Source organism: Mobula birostris, chromosome 4 (genome assembly GCF_030028105.1).
Source record: "Mobula birostris isolate sMobBir1 chromosome 4, sMobBir1.hap1, whole genome shotgun sequence".
Taxonomy (NCBI): domain Eukaryota; kingdom Metazoa; phylum Chordata; class Chondrichthyes; order Myliobatiformes; family Myliobatidae; genus Mobula; species Mobula birostris.
The window spans coordinates 108,106,508-108,129,642 of NC_092373.1; the positions used below are offsets into that span (position 1 = coordinate 108,106,508).

Genomic DNA, 23,135 nt, shown 5'->3' on the forward strand with positions numbered 1-23,135 from the left:
AGTAGGAGGGCCGACAAGAATCTACACAAGTGTAACGTACACTTTATTGAACCGGCAAACAAATGCCGCCATCATGTATATATATAAGAAAAAACCCCGCCCCGCCTCCCTCAAAATGTACTAATGTACAATGTAACATATACGGTGAACTTAACCCTTAATAGTCTGGGTGAATTCTGCCTAATGAAATTAAGGAGTCCCTACAACATCTTTGAAATATTTAAGCCTTAAATTTAAATAAGACAAAAAGTAAATATACAGTAAGTTGAACAGTATATTAATTTTAAGCAGTGTTGTGTGTAAACCCACTAATTGATTGCTATTGCTATGGGAGTATGTTGTATTAAAAATGAAATGCTGCATTATCCACAGCATATTTAAGTCATCAAAAATACTTCTATTTTTGCTGCTCTAATTTGTTTGTATATGTCAGTAAAGTCAACTTTTTTAATGGGAAAATTCATGACATCTCTTCCAATCTATCCATTTCTTTCTCTTTTTATTTTAAGAACCACAGGGATGGATGTTTACACACAGTATTTTCTGAGCTTCTGCCTGACAATAATTGCACTGACTGGATTGTAGGGTCAGGAGAACTAGCATGTCTTTTGACACTGTAAAAACTGAATAGAGATCATTTTTCAGAGTCAAAAGAATAAAACACTCAGTAGTTCAGGCAGCATATGTAGAAAGAGAAATAGATAGAATGTTTGAAGTCAAAGTCCGTTTGTCAGAACAGAAACAGAAAGAAAACAAGTTATTTTTAAGTTGTGGAGAGAGTGGGAGAGGAATGGATAGGACAAAGGGGATATACCTGATAGGATGAGACTAGAGTTGCTTTGCTGAAAAGCTGCCTATGAAATTATATGGTTAGCAGGTTAAAGGGAAAGGGAGATGCACATGAAATATGGTAGCTGTAAAGTGCAAAGCTGTAGGACATATCCAGTCCATGTTAATAGAAGGAGAAAATTTGAGCAAACAAAAGCATATAGGTGATCTGCTTGAGAACTTTTCTGAGAGTCCTTTGTATGTGGACTGCCACCTGATTCTGATTACAGCTTTTTGAAGCATCTTAGAAAGTATTATCTGAGATAATACAGAATGGTACTTAAGATCTATTTTAAGTAGGTCATCCAGCCTTGCTTTGGCAGTCAGCTGCAGAGAATAAATTTCAAAGTACATTTATTAATAAAGTATGCATACTCTATATAACCTTGAGATTCGTCTCATTACAGGCAGCAATAAAACAGAAACCCAATATGTAGAACCCACTAAAAAACACTGTCAAGCACCCAATATGCAAAAAAAAAACAAATTATGTAAACAATAAAAAGTAAGCAAATAACATTCAGAACTAAAGTTCACAAAAGTGAGTTCACAGCCATGAAGCCAGTCCAGTACAGCTGGTCCAGGACCTAGTTATTTATAGGCCACAACCTCAGTCCTCAGCAGAGACCAGTAAACCTCTCTGAATACCAACCTGTTCCTCACCTCCAGCCTTGACACTCTGACCTTTTCAATCAGGCTTGATGCTTAAATCAGCCAAACATTAGTTTGTTCCTCACTCTTGGACCTAGACCCACCGCTTTGATACGATTCTTAGCCCTGGTCCCCAAAGCATCGATTGAGCCTGTACCTGATCTGGCCTGGCGCTTAAGTTGGTCAACCCTTAGCTGTAAGGCATGACTATGTTTCACCAGTGGCATCTTAAGCCTAATAAATAAAACTTAGGACTGTGTCATTGCCCATCACCTTTATCTATTTGTTGTAAGAATAGGCTGAAAATTCAAATACTTTTCTTGGCTTTGATGAAGCTGTACTTCAGCTGACCTTGTTTTCCTTAAGATGAGCATTTCCCACTTAGTTTGAAAGAAAACTGAACAATAGAGCAGAGATGTCCTCTTGTGTAAATTGGGAAGAGGTAATGGGTAAGACCAGCCCTGTTCTGCCAGAGTACAGTTCCTGCTTTTCCCTTTTGGGCACGAATGATTGTAACTGTAGAAAAGGCAATGAACTAAACTGACCTGTAATCCTTAGTAAAAGATAACATATCGGAAAAGTGGTAGACGTATGAAAGTAAAACAACAAAAGAGCATGTCTGCATCTACTAATGAGATGTTGCTCAGTCCCCCGGTGGGATGGAGATGCATCTCTACCAAACGAGGTGTGAGGCAATCCTTCCCTCCGCTAGCCTGCAACTCACCCTTGGGCAAGGTGTAGCACCTGCTTAGTTCCTGATCGGAATTGCATGAAGCCATGGGAGCAAGTGATGCATATCATAGGTCCTGATTATGCAATTACTGACACCAAGTAGACAATCTCTGAAGAGTCAATTCATAAACATGAGAACGTCTGCAGTTGCTGGAAATCCAAAGCAACACACACAAAATGCTGGGGGAGCATAGCGGGTCAGGCAGGATCAATGGACATGAATAAACAGTTGATATTTCGGGTTGAGACCCTTCTTTAGGACAATACTCTGAAGAGTATTGTTCATGGCTGGGTTCACATCTTGTAAAGACCCTGCCCAGATGAAGGCAATGGTAAACCACTTCAGTTGAAAAACTTGCTAAGAACAATCATGGTGAAAAGACCATGATCGCCTTAGCCATATGACATGGCACATAATGATGATGGTTACATATAGATTAGCAAACAATTAAAGCATAGTCAGTTAAACAATCAGTCTAAATATTAAACAGTTTTGAATCTTGATAGAAATTTAAAGTTAGTTGAAAAGTAATGCAAGGTAGATTCTTCAACAGTTAGTAAGATTGTCATGGACCTGTACGTTAAACACTGACTGAAAGTTGGCTTCAGTGAACTGCTGTCAAAAACACCGAATAGGTGTCTCGGTTATTGACAGTTGTTTTCAGACTCAACTGGATTTCACTTTTGTGAACCTGGTAGAGTTTAATGTGTTCCTATTACAAGGCTTACTAGGAAAGCTTGAGAGCCAAACAAGGTAAAGTCTCTACCAGCACTGCTGATGCCCATAACCTTACAGTTGAAATTAGACAAGCTACAACACTTAATTGTCTGGAGCTACCTCTAATTTTGACAGGCAGGATCCAAACCAATTGAAAATAAAATTGTCATAGGAATAAAAATAACATTTCTAAAAATCAAGCCAGGTAATACTGTTTAAGTAGGCAATTGTGAAATTAGAATAACACACACAAAAAAAATGCTGGTGAACGCAGCAGGCCAGGCAGCATCTACTGTATAGGAAGAGGTGCAGTCGACGTTTCGGGCCGAGACTCTTCGTCAGACCTAACTGAAAGAAGAGATAGTAAGAGATTTGAAAGTGGGAGGGGGAGGGGGAGATTTGAAATGATAGAAGAAGACAGGAGGGGGAGGGATGGAGCTAAGAGCTGGAAAGTTGATTGGTAGATGGGATACGAGGCTGGAGAAGGGAAAGGATCATGGGACGGGAAGCCTAGGGAGAAAGAAGGGTGGGGGGGAACCCAGAGGATGGGCAAGGAGTTATAGTGAGAGGGACAGAGGTGCTGTTGTATCCTAACCTTACTTTAAAACCTGCTGATAAGGGGGGTGCTGTTGTAGTCTGGCGTACTGACCTCTACTTTGCTGAGGCACAGCGACAACTCGTGGATACCTCCTCTTATTTACCCCTCGATCATGACCCCACTAAGGGAGCACCAGGCCATTGTCTCCCACACCATCACCAGCTTATCAGCTCAGGGGATCTCCCATTCACTGCTACCAACCTTATAGTTCCCACACCCCACACTTCCCGTTTCTACCTCCTACCCAAGATCCACAAACCTGCCTGTCTAAGTAGACCCATTGTCTCAGCTTGCTCCTGCCCCACTGAACTCATTTCTGCATACCTTGACACTGTTTTCTCCCCACTTGTTCAATCCCTTCCCACCTATGTTCGTGACACTTCTCACGCTCTGAATTTTTTCAATGATTTTAAGTTCCCTGGCCCCCACACCTTTGTTTTCACCAGATCTCCAGTCTTTATATACCTTCATCCCCCACCAGGAAGGTCTCAAAGCTCTCCGCTTCCTTTTGGATTCCAGACCTAACCAGTTCCCCTCTACCACCACTCTGCTCCGTCTAGCGGAATTAGTCCTTACTCTTAATAATTTCTCCTTTGGCTCCTCCCACTTCCTCCAAACTAAAGGTGTAGCCATGGGCAGCCGTATGGGTCCCAGCTATGCCTGCCTTTTTGTTGGCCTTGTGGAACAATCCATGTTCCAAGCCTATACTGGTATCTGTCCCCAACTTACCTTTCACCACATTGGCGACTGCATTGGCGCTGCTTCCTGCACGCATGCTGAGCTTGTTGACTTTATTAACTTTGCCTCCAACTTTCACCCTGCCCTCAAGTTTACCTGGTCCATTTCTGATACTTCCGTCCCCTTTCTTGATCTTTCTGTCTCTATCTTTGGAGACAGCTTATCTACTGATGCCTACTATAAGCCTACGGACTCTCATAGTGACCTGGACTATTCCTCTTCCCACCCTGTCTCTTGCAAGAGTGCCATGCCCTTCTCGCAATTCCTCCGTCTCTGTCGCATCTGCTCTCAGGATGAGGCTTTTCATTCCAGGACGAAGGAGATGTCCTCCTTTTTTAAAGAAAGAGGCTTCCCTTCCTCCACCATCAACACTGCTCTCAAACGCATCTCTCCCATTTCATGCACATCTGCTCTCACCCCATCCTCCCGCCACCCCACTAGGAATAGGGTTCCCCTTGTCCTCACCTACCACCCCACCAGCCTCCGGGTCCAACACATAATTCTCCATAACTTCCGCGACCTCCAACGGGATCACACCACTAAGCACATCTTTCCCTCCCCACCTTTCTGCTTTCTGCAGGGATCGCTCCCTACGCGACTCCCTCATCCATTCATCCCCCCCATCCCCGATCTCCCTCCCGGCACTTATCCTTGTAAGTGGAACAAGTGCTACACATGCCCTTACACTTCTTCCCTCACCACCATTCAGGGCCCCAGACAGTCCTTCCAGGTGAGTCGACACTTCACCTGAGAGTCGGCTGGGGTGATATACTGCATCCGGTGCTCCCGATGTGGCCTTCTATATATTGGCAAGACCCGACACAGGCTGGGAGACCATTTCGCTGAACACCTACGCTCTGTCCACCAGAGAAAGCAGGATCTCCCAGTGGCCACACATTTTAATTCCACGTCCCATTCCTATTCTGATATGTCTATCCACGGCCTCCTCTACTGTCAAGATGAAGCCACACTCAGGTTGGAGGAACAACACCTTATATTCCGTCTGGGTAGTCTCCAACCTGATGACATGAACATTGACTTCTCTAACTTGCATTAATGCCCCACCTCCCCTTCGTACCCCATCCCTTATTTATTTATTTATTTATTTATTCATTCATTTCCCTTTTTTTCCTCTTTTTTTCTCCCTCTGTCCCTCTCAATATAACTCCTTGCCCATCCTCTGGGTTCCCCCCCACCTTCCCCTTTCTTTCTCCCTAGGCCTCCTGTCCCATGATCCTCTCCTTTCTCCAGCCTCGTATCCCTTTTGCCAATCAACTTCCCAGCTCTTAGCTCCATCTCTCCCCCTCCTGTCTTCTCCTATCATTTCGGATCTCCCTCTCCCCCTCCCACTTTCAAATCTCTTACTGTCTCTGCTTTCAGTTAGTCCTGACGAAGGGTCTCGGCCCAAAACGTCAACTGTACCTCTTCCTAGAGATGCTGCCTGGCCTGCTGCGTTCACCAGCAATTTTTTGTGTGTGTTGCTTGAATTTCCAGCATCTGCAGATTTCCTTGTGTTTGTGAAATTTCGATGTTTGACGAGTAACAACAAAATTGATAGGATCATGACAGGCTTCAAATTATTGTATGTGTGTGAAGTGGAATCCATTTCATTGTCTGGAATTTACCTTACGGATTCCCTTGTGGTAGTAGAAGGCTTCACTAATTAGATTCATTCATAATTACCAAAGGGAATATGAGCCACAACAGTCAATTTGTGGGCACATTGACAAATTAATGAGATGTGTTTTGGTAGAATGAACAGTTAGTCACTTTTCCCAGGTTAAAGAAAAGACTTGCTGAATAGAAATTATTATAGAAATAATAATACAGAGAACTGGGCTAACAATTTAGTAGATGACATTAAACAGTGGCAGCTGCTGAACTTGAATTCTGTCTGGAATCCAAAGACTTTGTCGTGGAGTAATAGAATAAAACAGCATGGAAAGATATCCTTAGGCTCAATGAATCTGTGCCAACCAAGATACTCACCTAATTTAATCCCATTTATCTGCATTCAATTCTCCATCAAAACCTTTCCTATCTGTGTACTTAACAGATAAGGCAAATGAACTGAGAGTATGGATTATCTCTAGTGGCTACGAAATTGCAGCCATAACAGAAATGTGGCTGACAGTAGGGCAGAACTGATACTTTAGGCATGACAGAGGAGCAGGTAAGAGTGGAGGGGATGTTGCCTCTTTGATAAAGAGAGTACCTAACAATAGTGCTTATAGAGGATATTCTTGAGGCATCATCTAACAAGGCCATTTGGGTAGAACTTAAAAATAAGGTTACCTTGGTAGGACTTTATTATTGATCCCCTCCTCAAGTGGGAACTTGTGGAGCAGATGTATTGAGAAATTGCATGTAATCGTGAGAATAGTAGAGTAGAGCTACTTTCACCACCTCCAACAGGATCCCACCACCAAGCACATCTTTTCCTCCCCCCCACCCCCCTTGCGGAAAAAGTGCTACGCCTGCATCTATGCCTTCTCCCTCACTACCATCCAGAACCCTAAATAGTCCTTCCAGGTGAGGTGACATTGTGAGTCTGTTGGGGTCATTTACTGAGTTCAGTGCTCCCAATGTGGCCTCCTGTACATCAGTGAGATTGGGAGACCACTTTGCTGAGCATCTACGCTCCGTCTGCCAGAAAAAGCGGGATCTCCCAGTGGCCACCCATTTTAATTCCACTTCCCCTTCCCATTCCCATTTCCATTTCCATATGTCCATTCACAGCCTCTTCCACTGTCATGATGAGGCCATGCTTAGGTTGGAGAAACAACATCTTATATTCCGTTTGGGTAGCCCCAAACTGATGGTATGAACATCGATTTCTCAAACTTCCGGTAATGCCCCCCCCACCCCCCTCTTTTCCCCTTTCTCACCTCATCTAACCAATCAACTTCCCAGTTCTTTACTTCATCCCTCCCCCTCCAGGTTTCACCTACCACTTGGTGGTTGTCTCTCTTCCCCACCCCCCACCTTTTAAATCTCCTCAGCCTTTTTTTTCCAGTCCTGCCGAAGGGTTTCAGCCCAAAACGTCGACTGTATATTTTGCCATAGATGCTGCCTGGCCTGCTGAGTTCCTCTAGCATTTTGTGTGTGTTGCACAGATTTCCAGCATCTGCAGATTTTCTCTTGTTTGAGGGTAGAGCTAGTGGGAGGTTTCAATTTCCTCGTTATCAACTGGACTGGCTGGGCAGAATTTGTACAGTGTGTCCTAGGCAGTTATCTCATGTAACATACAGAGGAAGCTCCTCTGGAAAGAGCAATACTGGACCTTCTGCTGGGGAACAAGATGGTCAGGTCACTGAATTGGCAACTGAGGAGCATTTTGGGTCCAGTGACCACAGCTCTATTAACTTTGGAATTAGGTTTGAAACGGTTATGGAAAAAAGATAAAACATCCGCAGGTTAAGGTCCTGAACTGGAGCATGGCCAACTTTGAGGGTATTAGGTAGGATCTAGCTGGGTTGACTTGGTGACTTTATTTAAAGCCAAGTGGGAAGCTTTTTAAAATATCAAGAGTCCAGGGGCTGCATGTTTCTGTTAGGGTAAAGGGTGTACCATGTTTAGGGAATCCTGGCTGATGAGTGATATCAGGGATCTGGTAAGGAAAAAGAAAGAAGAATACATCGAGTTCAGGCACCTGTATATGAATGAATTCCTTCACAAATATGAAAAGTTCATGGCTTAAGAAATCAGGAGGGCAAAAAAAAAGGATATGAGATGTATTTGGCAGGCAGAGTTAAAGATAATCCCAAGAGGTTCTTCAGTTATATTAAAAGCAAATTGATGCTGGTGTTCCCTTCACTTATGTGGGACAGTATGCTGTTTAATTAGACCAGGAGACTGTTGCCAAACAGTTTCTAACTAGTGCCAGGTGTGTGCACTTGTGTGGCCTTTAGACACTACACTGTACTTAGAGCAAACAGTTTTTAGATAGCGTTAATAGCATGTGCTTGTGTTCAAAAATCAGTGATTATTGTCACTGATAGCTGGTGAGGAATAAGCAGTTAGACAATTCAGAACTGTTTTGCTCATCGCAGTTTCAAGCATTCAGGCTTGGAGAGGCCTAAAACAGCTGGGAGTGAAAATGAAAAGATTTCACTACTTCAACAAGTTAGGAATTACAAAGCTATGGATAATGATTTTGAATGTTACAATGAAAATAGAGGTTTAAAGGATGTAATTGTCAATAGCGTTGTATGATGGGAGTCCATTATCTACTTTAGGTGTAGGCGCTGATTTTGTTTATTTAGTCAATCAAAAGAGCATGCTAGCATGCACTGCTCCTTCAATAACTATTACAAACTAATACACAGTTTTACAGTACTGTAACAGTATTGATAGTGTTCTAATTTGTTCTGTATTCCATTTAAATGCTTAATTTGTTACTCAGTTAAACAGTAGTTTGTCTCTTTTATAGTTTTTAAACTATTTTCATGAAAGTTCAGCTCATTGGGGCAGCCACTTAATTGGGACAAAATGTACTGGTCCCGATGTGCCCCAAGTATCGGAATTCACTGTACATAAATAACAAACAACAGAAGCCCTAGCACCACTAGTCACAGTTCTTGAGTCCAAGAAAGAATCTTCCATCACTCTCTGTTTCCTACCATGCAACTAATTTTGATTCCAGATAGCTAGCTCTCCCTTGAAACCATAGAAACCATAGAAACTACAGCACAGAAACAGGCCCTTTGGCCCTTCTTGGCTCTGCTGAACCATTTTCTGCCTAGTCCCACTGACCTGCACACGGACCATATCCCTCCATACACCTCCCATCCATGTATCTGTCCAATTTATTCTTAAATGTTAAAAAAGAACCCGCATTTACCACCTCGTCTGGCAGCTCATTCCATACTCCCACCACTCTCTGTGTGAAGAAGCCCCCCCTAATGTTCCCTTTAAACTTTTCCCCCCTCACCCTTAACCCATGTCCTCTGGTTTTTTTCTCCCCTTGCCTCAGTGGAAAAAGCCTGCTTGCATTCACTCTATCTATACCCATCATAATTTTATATACCTCTATCAAATCTCTCCTCATTCTTCTACGCTCCAGGGAATAAAGTCCTAACCTATTCAACCTTTCTCTGTAACTGAGTTTCTCAAGTCCCGGCAACATCCTTGTAAACCTTCTCTGCACTCTTTCAACCTTATTTATATCCTTCCTGTAATTTGGTGACCAAAACTGAACACAATACTCCAGATTCAGCCTCACCAATGCCTTATACAACCTCATCATAACATTCCAGCTCTTATACTCAATACTTCGATTAATAAAGGCCAATGTACCAAAAGCTCTCTTTACGACCCTATCTACCTGTGACGACACTTTTAGGGAATTTTGTATCTGTATTCCCAGATTCCTCTGTTCCACTGCACTCCTCAGTGCCTTACCATTAACCCTGTATGTTCTACGTTGGTTTGTCCTTCCAACGTGCAATACCTCACACTTGTCAGTATTAAACTCCATCTGCCATTTTTCAGCCCATTTTTCCAGCTGGTCCAAGTCCCTCTGCAGGCTCTGAAAACCTTCCTCACTGTCTACTACACCTCCAATCTTTGTATCATCAGCAAACTTGCTGATCCAATTTACTACATTATCATCCAGATCATTGATATAGATGACAAATAACAATGGACCCAGCACTGATCCCTGTGGCACACCACTAGTCACAGGCCTCCACTCAGAGAAGCAATTCTCTACCACCACTCTCTGGCTTCTTCCATCGAACCAATGTCTAATCCAATTTACCATCTCTCCATGTATACCTAGCGACTGAATTTTCCTAACTAACCTCCCATGTGGGACCTTGTCAAAGGCCTTACTGAAGTCCATGTAGACAATATCCACTGCCTTCCCTTCATCCACTTTCCTGGTAACCTCCTCGAAAAACTCCAACAGACTGGTCAAATATGACCTACCACGCACAAAGCCATGTTGACTCTCCCTAATAAGCCCTTGTTTATCCAAATGCTTGTAGATTCTGTCTCTTAGTACTCCCTCCAATAACTTACCTACTACTGACGTTAAACTCACCGGCCTATAATTTCCCGGATTACTTTTCGATCCTTTTTTAAACAACGGAACAACATGAGCCACTCTCCAATCCTCTGGCACTTCACCCGTAGACAGCGACATTTTAAATATTTCTGCCAGGGCCCCTGCATTTTCAACACCAGTCTCCTTCAAGGTCCGAGGGAACACACTGTCAGGTCCCAGGGATTTATCCACTTTAATTTTCCTATGGATTCTATGTGATTTAACCTATCAGACGAGGCTACTATGTAGGACATCTCAAAGGCCATGCTAAAGTCCATATGTGAAATGTGTACCATGCTGCTCTAATATATCCTCTTGGTTACCTCTCATAAAATTCTTAATTGATTTGTTAGATATACTATCCCACACAGAATGCCATGCTGACCATTGCTAATCAGAACTTGTCTGCACAAATGCCAGTAGATCCTGCCCCTTAGAATCCCCGTGATTAACTTGACCACTACTGAAGGTAGGCTTGCTGGTTCATAGTTCCCTGGCCTGTATTTGCTGCTTTTCTTAAATAACAGTATAACATTAGCCAGCCTCCAGTCTTCTAGAATTTCACCTGTGGAGATAAGTAATTATTCTGCAATGTTCTCTGCAGATTCTTTCCAAGGTTTCCACAAGGTCCAAGGATGTACTTGGTCAGGCCCTGGGGATTAACAAACTCGATGTGCTTTAATGCCATCAAAACCTCCTCCTTGGTAATTCATATGTTAAAAGCTGCCGATATCTCATCGTTGGTAATCCCTTATCATCTATGATATTCTCTGCAAAAATAACCATGTGAAATATATCGCGAGGGGTGATTGATAAGTTCGTGGCCTAAGGTAGAAGGAGTCAATTTTAGGAAACCTAGCACATTTATTTTTCAACATACTCACCTCCTACATGTACACACTTAGTCCAGTGGTCATGGAGCATAAGGATCCCTGCTTTGTAGAAGTGGTCCACAGCAGGGGTGATTGTTAAGTTCGTGGCGTAGGGTAGAAGGAGATGAGTTATACAGCTCTTGTTACATGCACATGCATTTCAACACTGAGTGAAAATGCAGAAAGTCTGAAATTAATAACTCGCTTCCTTCTACCTTAGGCCATGAACTTATCAATCACCTCTGCTGTGGACCACTTTCTGGAGGTCCAAGACGCCAACTTGTACAAAGAAGGGATCCCTATGCTCCACGACTGCTGGACTAAGTGTGCAAATGTAGGAAAAATAAATGTGCTAGGTTTTATAAAATTGACTTCTTCTACCTTAGGCCATGAACTTATCAATCACCCTCGTATAGTCAAAGACAAACTAGTTTACTAACCTTCTTTAGGGAAGGAAACCTCAATTATTGTAGAAATCAATGTGATTGTTCTGATGGACTGCATCACAGCCTGTATGGAGACGCTTGAACGGAAAATCCTACAAAAAGTAGCAGATATGGCCCAGTCTATCACGGGTAAAGCCCTGCCAACCTCTGAGCATATCTACATGGAACACTGTTGCAGGAATGCACCACCCAGACCATGCTCTTTTCTTGCCTCTGCCATCAGGAAGAAGATACAAGAGCCTTAGGACTTGCATCACCATGTTCAAGAACAGTTATTACCCCTTAGCCATCAGGCTTTGAACCAAAGGGAATAACTTTACTCAACTTCACTTGCTTCATCATTGAAGTATTCCCACAACCTATGGACTCACTTTCAAGGACTCTTCACCTCATGTATTTGATATCTATCTATCTATTTCTTATTGTTTCTGCTCTTCATATTTGCAGTTTGTTGTCTTCTGCACTCTTGTTAAACACCCTAGACACTAGAATACTACAGCACAGTACAGGCCCTTCGGCCCTCGATGTTGTGCCGACCCATATATTCCTTAAGAAAAACATACTAAACCCACACTACCCCGTAACCCTCTATTTTTCTTTCATGTAAGTGTAAGTGCTACATCTGTCCCTACACCTGTAAGCGTAAGTGCCACACCTGTCCTTGCACCTGTAAGCATAAGTGCTGCACCTGTCCCTACACCTCCTCTCTTGCCACCATTCAAGGCCCTAAACAGTCCTTCCAGGTGAGGCAACACTTCACTTGTGAGTCTGTTGGGGTCATCTATTGCATCCGGTGCTCCCGGTGCGGCCTCATCTACATCGGTGAAACCCAACGCAGATTGGGGGACCGCTTCGTTGAGCACCTCCACAACAGACAGGATCTACCAGTTGCCACCCACTTCAACTGTGCTTCACATTCCCATTCAGATATGTCCATACATGGCCTCCTCTACTGCCATGATGAGACTAAACTCAGGTTGGAGGAGCAACACCTCATATACCTGGGGTATATCACATCTGTCCCTGGGGACTTAACAATCTTGACATTTTTAAGAAGATCCGACACTTCTTCTTCTTTAATATACTGTCTGGGTAGTCTCCAGCCCCTTGGTATGAATATTGAATTCTCCAACTTCCGGTAATTCCCTCCCGCACCTTTCCCCTATCCCAGTTTCACTCTGCCCCCTCCCCCAGCTGCCTATCACCTCCCTCATGGTTCCGCCTCCTTATACTACCCATTGTGCTTCCCCCTATTCCTTCTTCACCTTTCCTGCCTATCCCCTCCCCCACCCCTTTATCTTTCCCCTTACTGGTTTTTCACCTGGCACCTACCAGCCTTCTGCTTCCCACCCTCCCCCCTCCTTCTTTATAGGGCCTCTTCAGTCCTGACGAAGGGTTCCGACCCAAAACGTTGACTGATCATTTCGATAGATAGATAGATAGATAGATAGATATACTTTATTAATCCTGAGGGAAATTTGGTTTCTTTACAGCTGCACCAACCAAGAATAGAGCGTAAATATAGCAATACAAAAACCACCAACCATCAAACACCAAAATGCAAAGATGGAAAATAAGTCCAGAACCAGTCTATTGGCTCAGGGTGTCTGACCCTCCACGGGAGGAGCTGCATGTTCGATGGCCACAGGCAGGAACGACTGCCAAGTGTTGTATCACGGTGGAATGTGGCCGAAGTCCAACAGTAAAAAGTTCAATATCCAGTCTGCAAACATGTTCCTCGATCGTAATATACCCTGTCAGAGCCCCTGCTATTTCCACACTAACTTCCCTCAAGGTCCTAGGGAAAATCCTGTCCGGACCTAGAGACTTATCCACTTTTATATTCCTTAAAAGCTCCAGTATTTCCTCTTCTTCAATCATCATAGTTTCTGTAACTTCCCTACCTGTTTGCCTTATCTTACACAATTCAATATCCTTCTTCTTAGTGAATACCGAAGAAATGAAATTGTTCAGAATCTCCCCCATCTCTTTTGGCTCCACACATAGCTGTCCACTCTGATTCTCTAAGGGACCAATTTTATCCTTCACTATTAAGCCAATTTTTTATCCGAACAGCCAAGATTCCACTGATCCCATGCCTCATGACTTTCTGGGTGAGTCTCTCGTGGGGGACCTTATTAAATGCCTTGCTAAAATCCATGTAGATCACGTCTACTGCTCTACCTTCATCAATTTCTTTTGTTACCTCTTCAAAAATCTCAATTAGGCTTGTGAGGCACAACCTTCCCTTCACAAAGCCACGTTGACTGTCCTTGAGTAGACTGTACTTCTTCAAGTGCTCGTAGATCCTATTCTTATGAATCCTTTCCAATAGTTTGCAGACCACCGAATTACTTGTTTCAAACAAGGGAGCTACATTTGCCATTCTCCAATCCTCCGGCACCTACCCTGCAGCCAAAGAGGATTCAAAGATCATAGCTACTGCTCCAGCAATCTCTTCTCTCACTTCCCACAGCAACCTGGGGTATATCATGTCCAGCCCTGGGGACTTATCAATCTTGATGTTTTTAAGAAGATCCCACACTTCTTCTTCCTTAATCTCCACATTGTCCAGCACACAGGCCTGTTCTATTTCGACCTCACCCTGATCAAGGTCCTTTTCACTTGTGAATACTGAAGCAAAGTATTCATTTAGGACCTCCCCAACCTCCTCCGCCTCCAGGCACTTGTTGCCTTCTTTATCCTTTAGCGGCCCCACCTTCATTCTTGTCATCCTTCTGTTCTTCACATGCGCATAGAATGCCTTGGGGTTCTCCTTAATCCTACATGCCAAGGCCTTCTCATGCCCCCTTCGAGCTCTTCTAAGTCCTTTCTTAAGCTCCTTCCTGGCTACCCTATATTTCTCACGAGCCCCTCCCGCTTCCTGCTTCTTATATCTAACATATGCTTCCTTCTTCCTCTTGATGAGTTGCCTCACGTGTTTCGTCAGCCACGGTTCCCTTTTCCTACCATTTTTCCTTGTCTCAGTGGGAGAAACCTATCATGAACCCAGCACAAGTGGTACCTAAACTTCCTCCATATTACTTCTGTGCTTTCACCCTTGAACATCTGTTTCCAATTTACTCTCACTAGTTCTTGCCTCATCCCTTCATAGTTAGGCCTTCCCCAGTTAAGCACTTTCCCATTTTGTCTGTTCTTATCCTTTTCCATAGCTGTGCTGAAGCTAAGGGAGTTGTGGTCACTCTCACCAAAATGCTCCCCCACCAAGAGGTCGGCCACCTTACCAGGTTTATTACCCGGAACTAGATCCAGTATGGCCTCTCCTCTTGGTGGCCGGTCCACACACTGTGCCAGGAATCCTTCTTGAACATACCTGACAAATTCAGCCCCATCTATCTCCCTTGCAGTCAGGAGGTGCCAGTCAATATGAGGAAAGTTGAAATCACCCATAACTACAACCATGTATTTCCTGCGCCATTCTAAAATCTGCCTGCTTACCTGCTCCTCGGTTACCCGAGGGCTATTTGGGGGCCTATAGACTACTCCCAGCACAGTGATTGATCCCTTCCTATTTCTGACTTCCACCCACACTGACTCAGTGGACACTCCCTCTGCAGCGTCCTCCTTTTCTATAGCCGTGATACTATCCCTGACCAGTAATGCTACTCCCCCCCCCCCCCCACTTTTCTACCTCCCATCCTATTCCTTTTAAAACACCTAAACCCTGGTACCTGCATTAGCCAATCCTGCCCTTCCTCCAGCCAAGTTTCCGTAATGGCCACGACATCGTAGTTCCACGTACTGATCCATGCTCTAAGTTCACCCCCTTTATTCCTAATACTCCTAGTGTTGAAATAGACATATTTCAACCCCTCTAACTGGCTACATTTATGTTTTGTCCCCTGCCTGTCCTTCCTCACCAACTCAGAACACATAGCATCATGCCCTTGTCCTTCTACCCTAATCTCTGCACGGACATTCTGATTCCCCCCCCCCGTCAAACTAGTTTAAACCCTGCCCAAAAGCTCTAGCAAACCTGCCCGCCAGGATATTGGTCCCTTTCCAGTTCAGGTGCAGCCTGTCCTTTTTGTACAGGTCAGGCCTTCCCCAGAAGAGATCCCAATGATTATGAAATCTGAACCCCTGCCCCCTGCACCAACTCTTCAGCCACGCATTCATCTGCCATAACTTCCTGCCCTAGTTGGTGGTGTTTCATTGATTCTGTTATCGTTATTATTCTATAGATTTGTTAAGTATGCCCACAAGAAAATGAATCTCAGGGTTGTATATGGTGACATATATGTACTTTGATAATAAACTGTACTTTGAATTGTGTTAGAACCATGCTTTTTAACCACATACATTGAAAGCAGTCATCAGGTTTAATATTTTCCAAACCAGGTGAATGGAACCAGCTAGAATTCTTTTTGTACTTCAGATAAGTAGTCCAATTCTTGATGGAATATTCACCTGTTCAATGGATTTAATTTAAGTTTGTAATAGGGTGCACAAGGGTATTCATTAAAATCAAATGTCTTTTCAACAAGGATTCTGAGACGTTTATTCAATTATGATTGTCCCATCTGAGTGTTATTGGTTTTTATTGTTACTTGAAGTGAAACAATCCAGATGCAATAATATTGATTAATCGTATAGAGAAAATATCATAAAGAGATTTGGAATGGACTAATCTATAATTTTATGTATTCAGCTAAAACAAATGCAATGCTTGTTATTTCTTACAACGTATACCTGCCAATCAGCCTGTTAAATTATTTTATTGTGTCATTAAATTGCTTTTAGTCTATTTACGTGCAGTTGTGTATTTTGAATGAAAATATAGTAATAACATGAAGTCAGTGTGAGGGACTACTGCTCCTCAGACCAGGACATATTGAGAAATAACCGTTGCTGATATGTTTCTCTATTTTCCTTGCACAGTGTCGCAGCACATGTCTATGCACAGCCCACTAGGAAGGTCATCTGGTGTTGGGGTCCTGTGTCATAAATGCGGAAAGTCCTGCAAAGGAGAAGCTCTGCGAGTGCAAGACCAGTTCTTTCACATCAATTGTTTTACCTGTAAAGGTAAAGGAACATATAAAGGAATCTTCTAACTTGTTACTTTGTAAACTTGGTCATGTTGAATCTTTCATTCCAGTTCTGAATCGAAACAGCTAATTAACCATTGACCCTATGTATCTTAATCTTCTGGATGGACCTCCCATGAGGGACCTTGTCAAATGCCTAAGGTCCATGTAGACCACATTCACTGTTGTACCTTCATCATTCACTTTCATCACCTTGTCAAAAAAACTCAAGTTAATAAGGCACAACTTGCCCCACGCAAGCCCATGCTGGCTCTTCCTGATTAGGCCGTAGTTTTCTATATGCTCATAAGTCTTATCCCAAAGTGTTCTCTCCTGCAACTTCTCTAGTACTGACATGAGCCTCGCCTGTAATTTAAGGTCTATAATTTCCAGGATTATCCTTGGTTTCCTATTTGAATAATGGAACAACATGAGCTACTCACCAGTTCTCCTGGATCTCCTGTGGCTAGGGTGGACACAAAGATATTGGTCAAGGTCCCAGCAATCTCTTCGCTTGCCTCTGAATAACCTGGGGTATATCCCATCAGGCCCTGAGGACTTATTCACATTAATGCTCTTCAAGAGACTCAACACTACCTCCTCCTTTACTTCGCAATGCTGTCACACATTGATACTCTCAGTACTGATCTCCCTACCCTCCACGACCTTCTTCTAGGTAAATACTGATGTGAAGTACTCATTAAGGACCTGCCCCACATCCTTCGCATCCAAGCAAATATTTTCTCCTATATCCTTGAGTGGTCCTAGCCTCTCCCTAGCTATCCTCTTGCTCCTGATGTACAGTACGTATAGAATGCCTTGGGATTCTCTTTAATCTTACTTGCCAGTGGCTTTTCATGGCCCTTCCTGGCTTTTCTAATTCCCTTCTTGAGTTCTTTTTCGGTTTCTTTATAATCCTCCAGGACATTGTTTACTTATATCTTCCTAAGCTTTACATACTTCTCTTTTTCTTCTTGACTAAATTCATCACCTATCTCAACATCCTTGCCATCCTTGGTGTTCCTACTGACCATTTCATATCTGCCCTGTACTCCATGTAGTTGGTCTTTAAGCACCCTCCACATGTTGGATGTGGACTTGCCCCCAAAACAGCTGTTCCCAATTAACTCTCCGTAGTTCCTACATAATACTCTCATAATTTTCCCTACTCCAGTTTAAATACTACCCTGCAAGGTCTATGTTTATCCTTATCTATAGCTACCTTAAAACTTAGGGATATGCTGCCACTGTTCCCAAACCGCTCACCCACTGAAAGGGCGGACACACAGCCAGGCTCATTACCCAACACCAGATCCAGTACAGCTCCGTTTCTTGTTGGACAATTTACATATTGATTTAAGAAACTCTCTTGGATGCACTTAACAAATTCTGCCCCATCTAAACCACTTACACAAAGAAGATCCCAGTCTATATTAGAGAAGCTGAAGTCCCCCATGACAACAACCCAATTGTTTTTACACCTTTCCCTAATCTCCCTGTATATCCTCAATATCTTGGTTGTTATTGAGATAATTCAGGGGTGGCCAACCTTTTACATTCCATGCGTCAATTTTTTCATGCACGAGTTCAGATGTGCCATACAACTCTTGTACCCCCATTCAATTCTTGTAAGAAGATGTTAATATAGACATATTTAGCATTTTTACTTGATATATTGGTTTAATATAAAAACAAGATAAACATTACTTACCTTAATGAGACTTCTGAGTCTGTTTTGATTTCACCAAGCTTTTAATGTTTGGAGTTAAATTAGTTACTGAGAGCAGCAGAGAATTCTTCAAATTTGAATCAGTCAATCGCGACCTAATTTTGTTCTTAATCAATTTCATGGCTGAAAGTGCTTGTTCACATCTGTACGTCATTCCAAAATGACAGATATAACTCTGGGCAAATTTTCTTAGTTCTGGAAAATGTTCACAGGGTAATGATCACCAGAAATTAATCATGTCTGAAGCATTTGGGACTGAGGGAAGCTCATCAAATTTCATGTTCAATAATGAATTTGTTTTCAAGTCAATAAGTTCCATTTGTATGTTGCTAGGCATCTTCATGATTTTTTTGTTCACTGAAGTGTTCTTCTTTAGCAAAATCACAAAAACGACTTTCAAATGACTTGCAATAACCTGATCTTTTCAATATATTTTGTAAAATTGCCATTATCTTCAGCACATTCACTCTGTTCTTTTAAGTGCGGAAACTGGCTCAAATGCTCATTTTCTAACTGAGAGATGAACAGTTTTAACTTCATCTTGAATGCATTGATATCATTTACTCACTAGGAAACAATTTGTTCTTGCCCTGGAGTTTCAAATTTAGATCATTGATTTGGCTAGTAACATCAGCTAAAAATGCTAAATCAAATAGCCAATTGTTATCACATAGAAGGGCTCTTTCCTCAGGCAGTTTATTTTTCTCTTCTAGAAAATTATGAACAGTATTTTTCAGTTTCCAAAATCTACTCAGAACCTGTCCTCTAGAAAGCCAGTGCACCTCACAATGAAGGACGAGATCGCCGTATTCTAAATCTAACATTTCACAATATTCTCTGAATTCTCGTCTGTTTAATCCTCTTGCTCTAATTTTATTCACGCATTTCACAACCAGTAACATAACATGCTGCAAATTTAAAGTTTTTCCACACAGTGACTCTTGGTGTATAATGCAGTGATATTTTAGTAGAGGACAACCTAAAAAGTTTCCAAGCAAAGTTGTAGTCCTAGCGGCTTTACCTATCATTGATGGCGCTCCATCAGTACAAACACCAATGAGTTTACTAGAATCTAATTGTAGATTTTCCAGGCATGATTTTACTTTGTCAAATATGTCTGATCCTCTTGTTTTTCCATGAAGCAACTCAAGACCAATAAGTTCTTCAAAGATGCTAAAAGTTATCATCAATTCCTCTCATAAAAATGCTACATCACATCACATATGTCAGCAGATTCGTCCAAAACTAAAGAAAAGGAAGTACAAGCATGGACAAGGTCTTTCAGTTGCTCAGATACATCCTGACAGAGTTCTTCGGTGCGTCTCTGTCACAATGGGCGGGGGCCTTGGGGAGCAAGGGTGGACCCAAATGCAAGACACATCTTGTGAGGTTAATTAAATTTAGTTTATTGTTCGATATCAGGACAACTAGGCAGGAGCAGGAGTAGCGAACTGGACAAGGACTCAGGACTACGACTAGGCTGGGACCAAGGGTCTGGGCTTCGACTCAGAATCAGCTCCCAGAACTAGAGGAGACATGAAGAGGCTAGGGTATGGACTCCGAGCCCGAGACTGGGCAAGGACCCAGTACCTGGGTCTTGCCTCAGGCTTGGACCCCAGAACCAGGCATGGACATGACATGGGCTAGGGAGAGGAGGAACATGGGAACACAGAGCCTCGGTCTCGGGAGAGCAGGTACATGGAACCATGGACACATACACAGAACACAGAGTCGGGACCCCTCTTTGGGTACAGGACATAGGGCCGGGACTCACACACAGAACAGCGAGCAGGGACCCCTCCTCGGGGACAGGACATAGGGCCGGGGCTCATGACTCCCCGCGGGGCAATGGCAAGACGGCCTGACTTACCCCACGGAGGCGAGGACAGGACAAGACAAGACCAACACAAATGAACACCAGACAGTACCTATCTAGCTCTGGCTATGGAACGAGACCGAAGTGCAGGCGGGGGCTGCAGATGAGGGCTAGAGGCGAGAGGGGCAGAGAAAGGATTCAGACAAGGGGGTAGGACAGGAATCACAGACCGCCAGGGCCAGGACTTGACTCAGAACTGGGAAGCCGCCAGGGACAGGACTTGACTTGGTGCTTGAATGCTGCCAGGACCAGGACTTGACTTGGTGCTAGAATGTCACCAGGGAAAGGACTTGACTTGGTGCTAGAATGCCGCCGGAGCCAGGACTTGACTTGGAACTTGAATGCCGCTGGATCCAGGACTTGACTTGGAACTTGAATGCCGCTGGATCCAGGACTTGACTTGGAACTTGAATGCCACCGGATCCAGGACTTGACTTGGAACTTGAATGCCACCGGAGCCAGGACTTGACTTGGAGCCTCTGGGTAGTGGTGAGCTCTTGACTCGGCCCGGGAGCAGTAGACAGTGGTTCTTGTTTCCCTCCGGCGGGTTAACTGACGGACCCACCTCGGTGAGGAAACTTTGCAGGCTCACTTTGGCGAGGTAACTGGACAGGGTTGCTCTGGTGAGGAGAGGCGAATTACCGGCACTCGCTTCGGCAGAGACTAGGCTTGCTCCGGCCAGATGACATCAGCACACCGTACCTTGGATGACTTTGCAGACGGGATCGTAACATAAACAAGGTAAATTTAAAGGGACCCCGATCCGGACCATGACAGTCTCGTAACTGTTTGCTTTGACGACCAATTTCGTCTACTTTCCTTTCGATATTTTTATCACCAGGACATCTTGCAAATATTTGGAGACAAGTTTAACAATTTCTTCTCCATCAGAGAAAGATTTCCGCTTTTTGGCCAACGCTAAAATAATTTCTAAGGACACTTCTGTCATCGCCAAACTTTCATAACTTCTTTTAACAAATATATTTTGTCTTCTTTTGATTTCTTCCTTTTTCTTAATCACATATTCTTTCCGTAACACAGACCCAAGCACTAGCTTCAGTTTTCCTTCTATTTCAGTCTGATGTTGTGTTTTATAGTGCTATTAAGATCATGTCTTCTATTAGTGAGAATGTGTTTTCACAAACAATGCACAATGGTTTTCCAGATGGACCCGCTATAAATAAGAACTCATTTTCCCACTGTTCATTGAATTCATGCTTACTATCACTTTCTGCTTTTCTTTTGCTCATTTTCTTTTGCACTGTGATGCATAACTGAATGTAAAAACAAGGCTTAATTTTCGAAAAAGTACAAAACTGCAAATGTTCACAAAGGACGAACAAAGCACAACTCCGTAGCGCACAAGTGTCAATTGTAAACTGACTGGCAAAAACCTGCGAAGCACCACTGGTGCAGATGCCTGGCACCTCAGGATCAAACAAGTATCAAATGTGTATTGAGCGGTTATGGAACGACTGCAGAACAAAATTCCTTCTTTCCTAGTCTGACTCATTGAACATTTTTTTCAAAATTGAAAACAGATTAATGTGAAAGAAGATAACATTTGCCAAAAGATGTGCACGAAATAATAAAATCGCTCAAAATAATTGCCAAGTTTTAGATTTATTCTCAGTAAAACCCATTTCTACCTCTAAGCTACTTGAAATCCTGTTATAGATTTTTTTTTCAACAAATCGGTTTTTGGTTAATACTTTTTGCATGAGTAGGCAACTGTCTATGAAGTGGCAATATCCCATGTTGAGGCAATGGAACGGAAGATCAACAAGTATGTAAAGAAGTGGCTTGGAGTACCGAGCAGCCTCACCAATGTTGCAATCCACAGTAGCCAGACAAAGCTTACCATCCTGGTGCAATCCCTTGTTGAAGAGGTCAAGGTAGCCAAGGTAAAATCACTCTTGATGCTTCGAGACTCAAAAGACCCTGTCATCGAGAACACCCAGCCGGATGTGAGATCAGGCAGGAAGTGGTCAGCCTGTGTAGCAGCTGATGAGGCAGAGTCTAGATTGAAGCACAAGGAGACAGCTGGGGCTATCCAGCCAGGCCACCAGGGACTTGGATGGACAACTCACAAGTGGTGGTCATCTCCTGCAGGTAAGGAGCGCCGTGAGCTTGTAACACAAGAAATACGAGAGGTAGAAGAGGAGAAGAGGTTAGCTAAAACAGCTGGCCTGGCCAAACAAGGGGCTTGGACCTGGTGGGAAAGTGTTGAACAACGACATCTATCTTGGAATGTTCTGTGGCAGATGGAACCGCTCTGCATTTCCTTTCTATGTAGAGCAACGTACGATCTGCTCCCAACACCTGCCATGAAGATAAGACAGACAGGTGTGCTGCTTGTGGCGAGAAGGGAACACTTCAACGTATTTTGAGTGCATGCAGAGTCAATCTTACCAGCGGCATGTACACGTGGAAACATAACAACGTTCTCAAAGTTGTAACAGAAGCGGCTGAGCAGAGAGTACTGCAGCACAACTTATCTCATGCCCCATGCTGCCCAGAACATCGCATGTCATTTGTGAAAGAAGGCTCCAAGTCAAGGGTGTACAGCGCAGGCTCATGATCAAGCATACTTTCTTCAGCCAATGATTGGTGTGTCAAGGCTGACCTGGACGGGAAAGGCAGTATTCCGGAGCAAATAGCTTTCACAACATTGCATCCAGATATAATCGTATGGTCTGACACCAGTAGAGAAGTGGTTATTGGTGAACTCACAGTCCCCTGGGAAGACAACATTGATGAAGCCCATGAGCGCAAGCTAACCAAGTATGCAGAATTAAGATCAGAGTGCAGAGACAGAGGGTGGAAGGTCTCATGGTATCCATTCGAAGT

The 23,135-nt window shown here is 43.3% G+C and overlaps 1 protein-coding gene across 1 annotated transcript in view; it reads left to right on the top strand.

The window, feature by feature from the left end:
• The window catches only part of ablim2 (actin binding LIM protein family, member 2), a 337,989-nt gene that overhangs the window by 89,068 nt on the left and 225,786 nt on the right, over positions 1–23,135 (top strand). Inside the window, exon 2 of the mRNA XM_072256986.1 lies at positions 16,535–16,678. Within this exon, the coding sequence (XP_072113087.1) occupies positions 16,535–16,678 (144 nt within the window). The remainder of the gene's footprint in view (positions 1–16,534; positions 16,679–23,135) is intronic.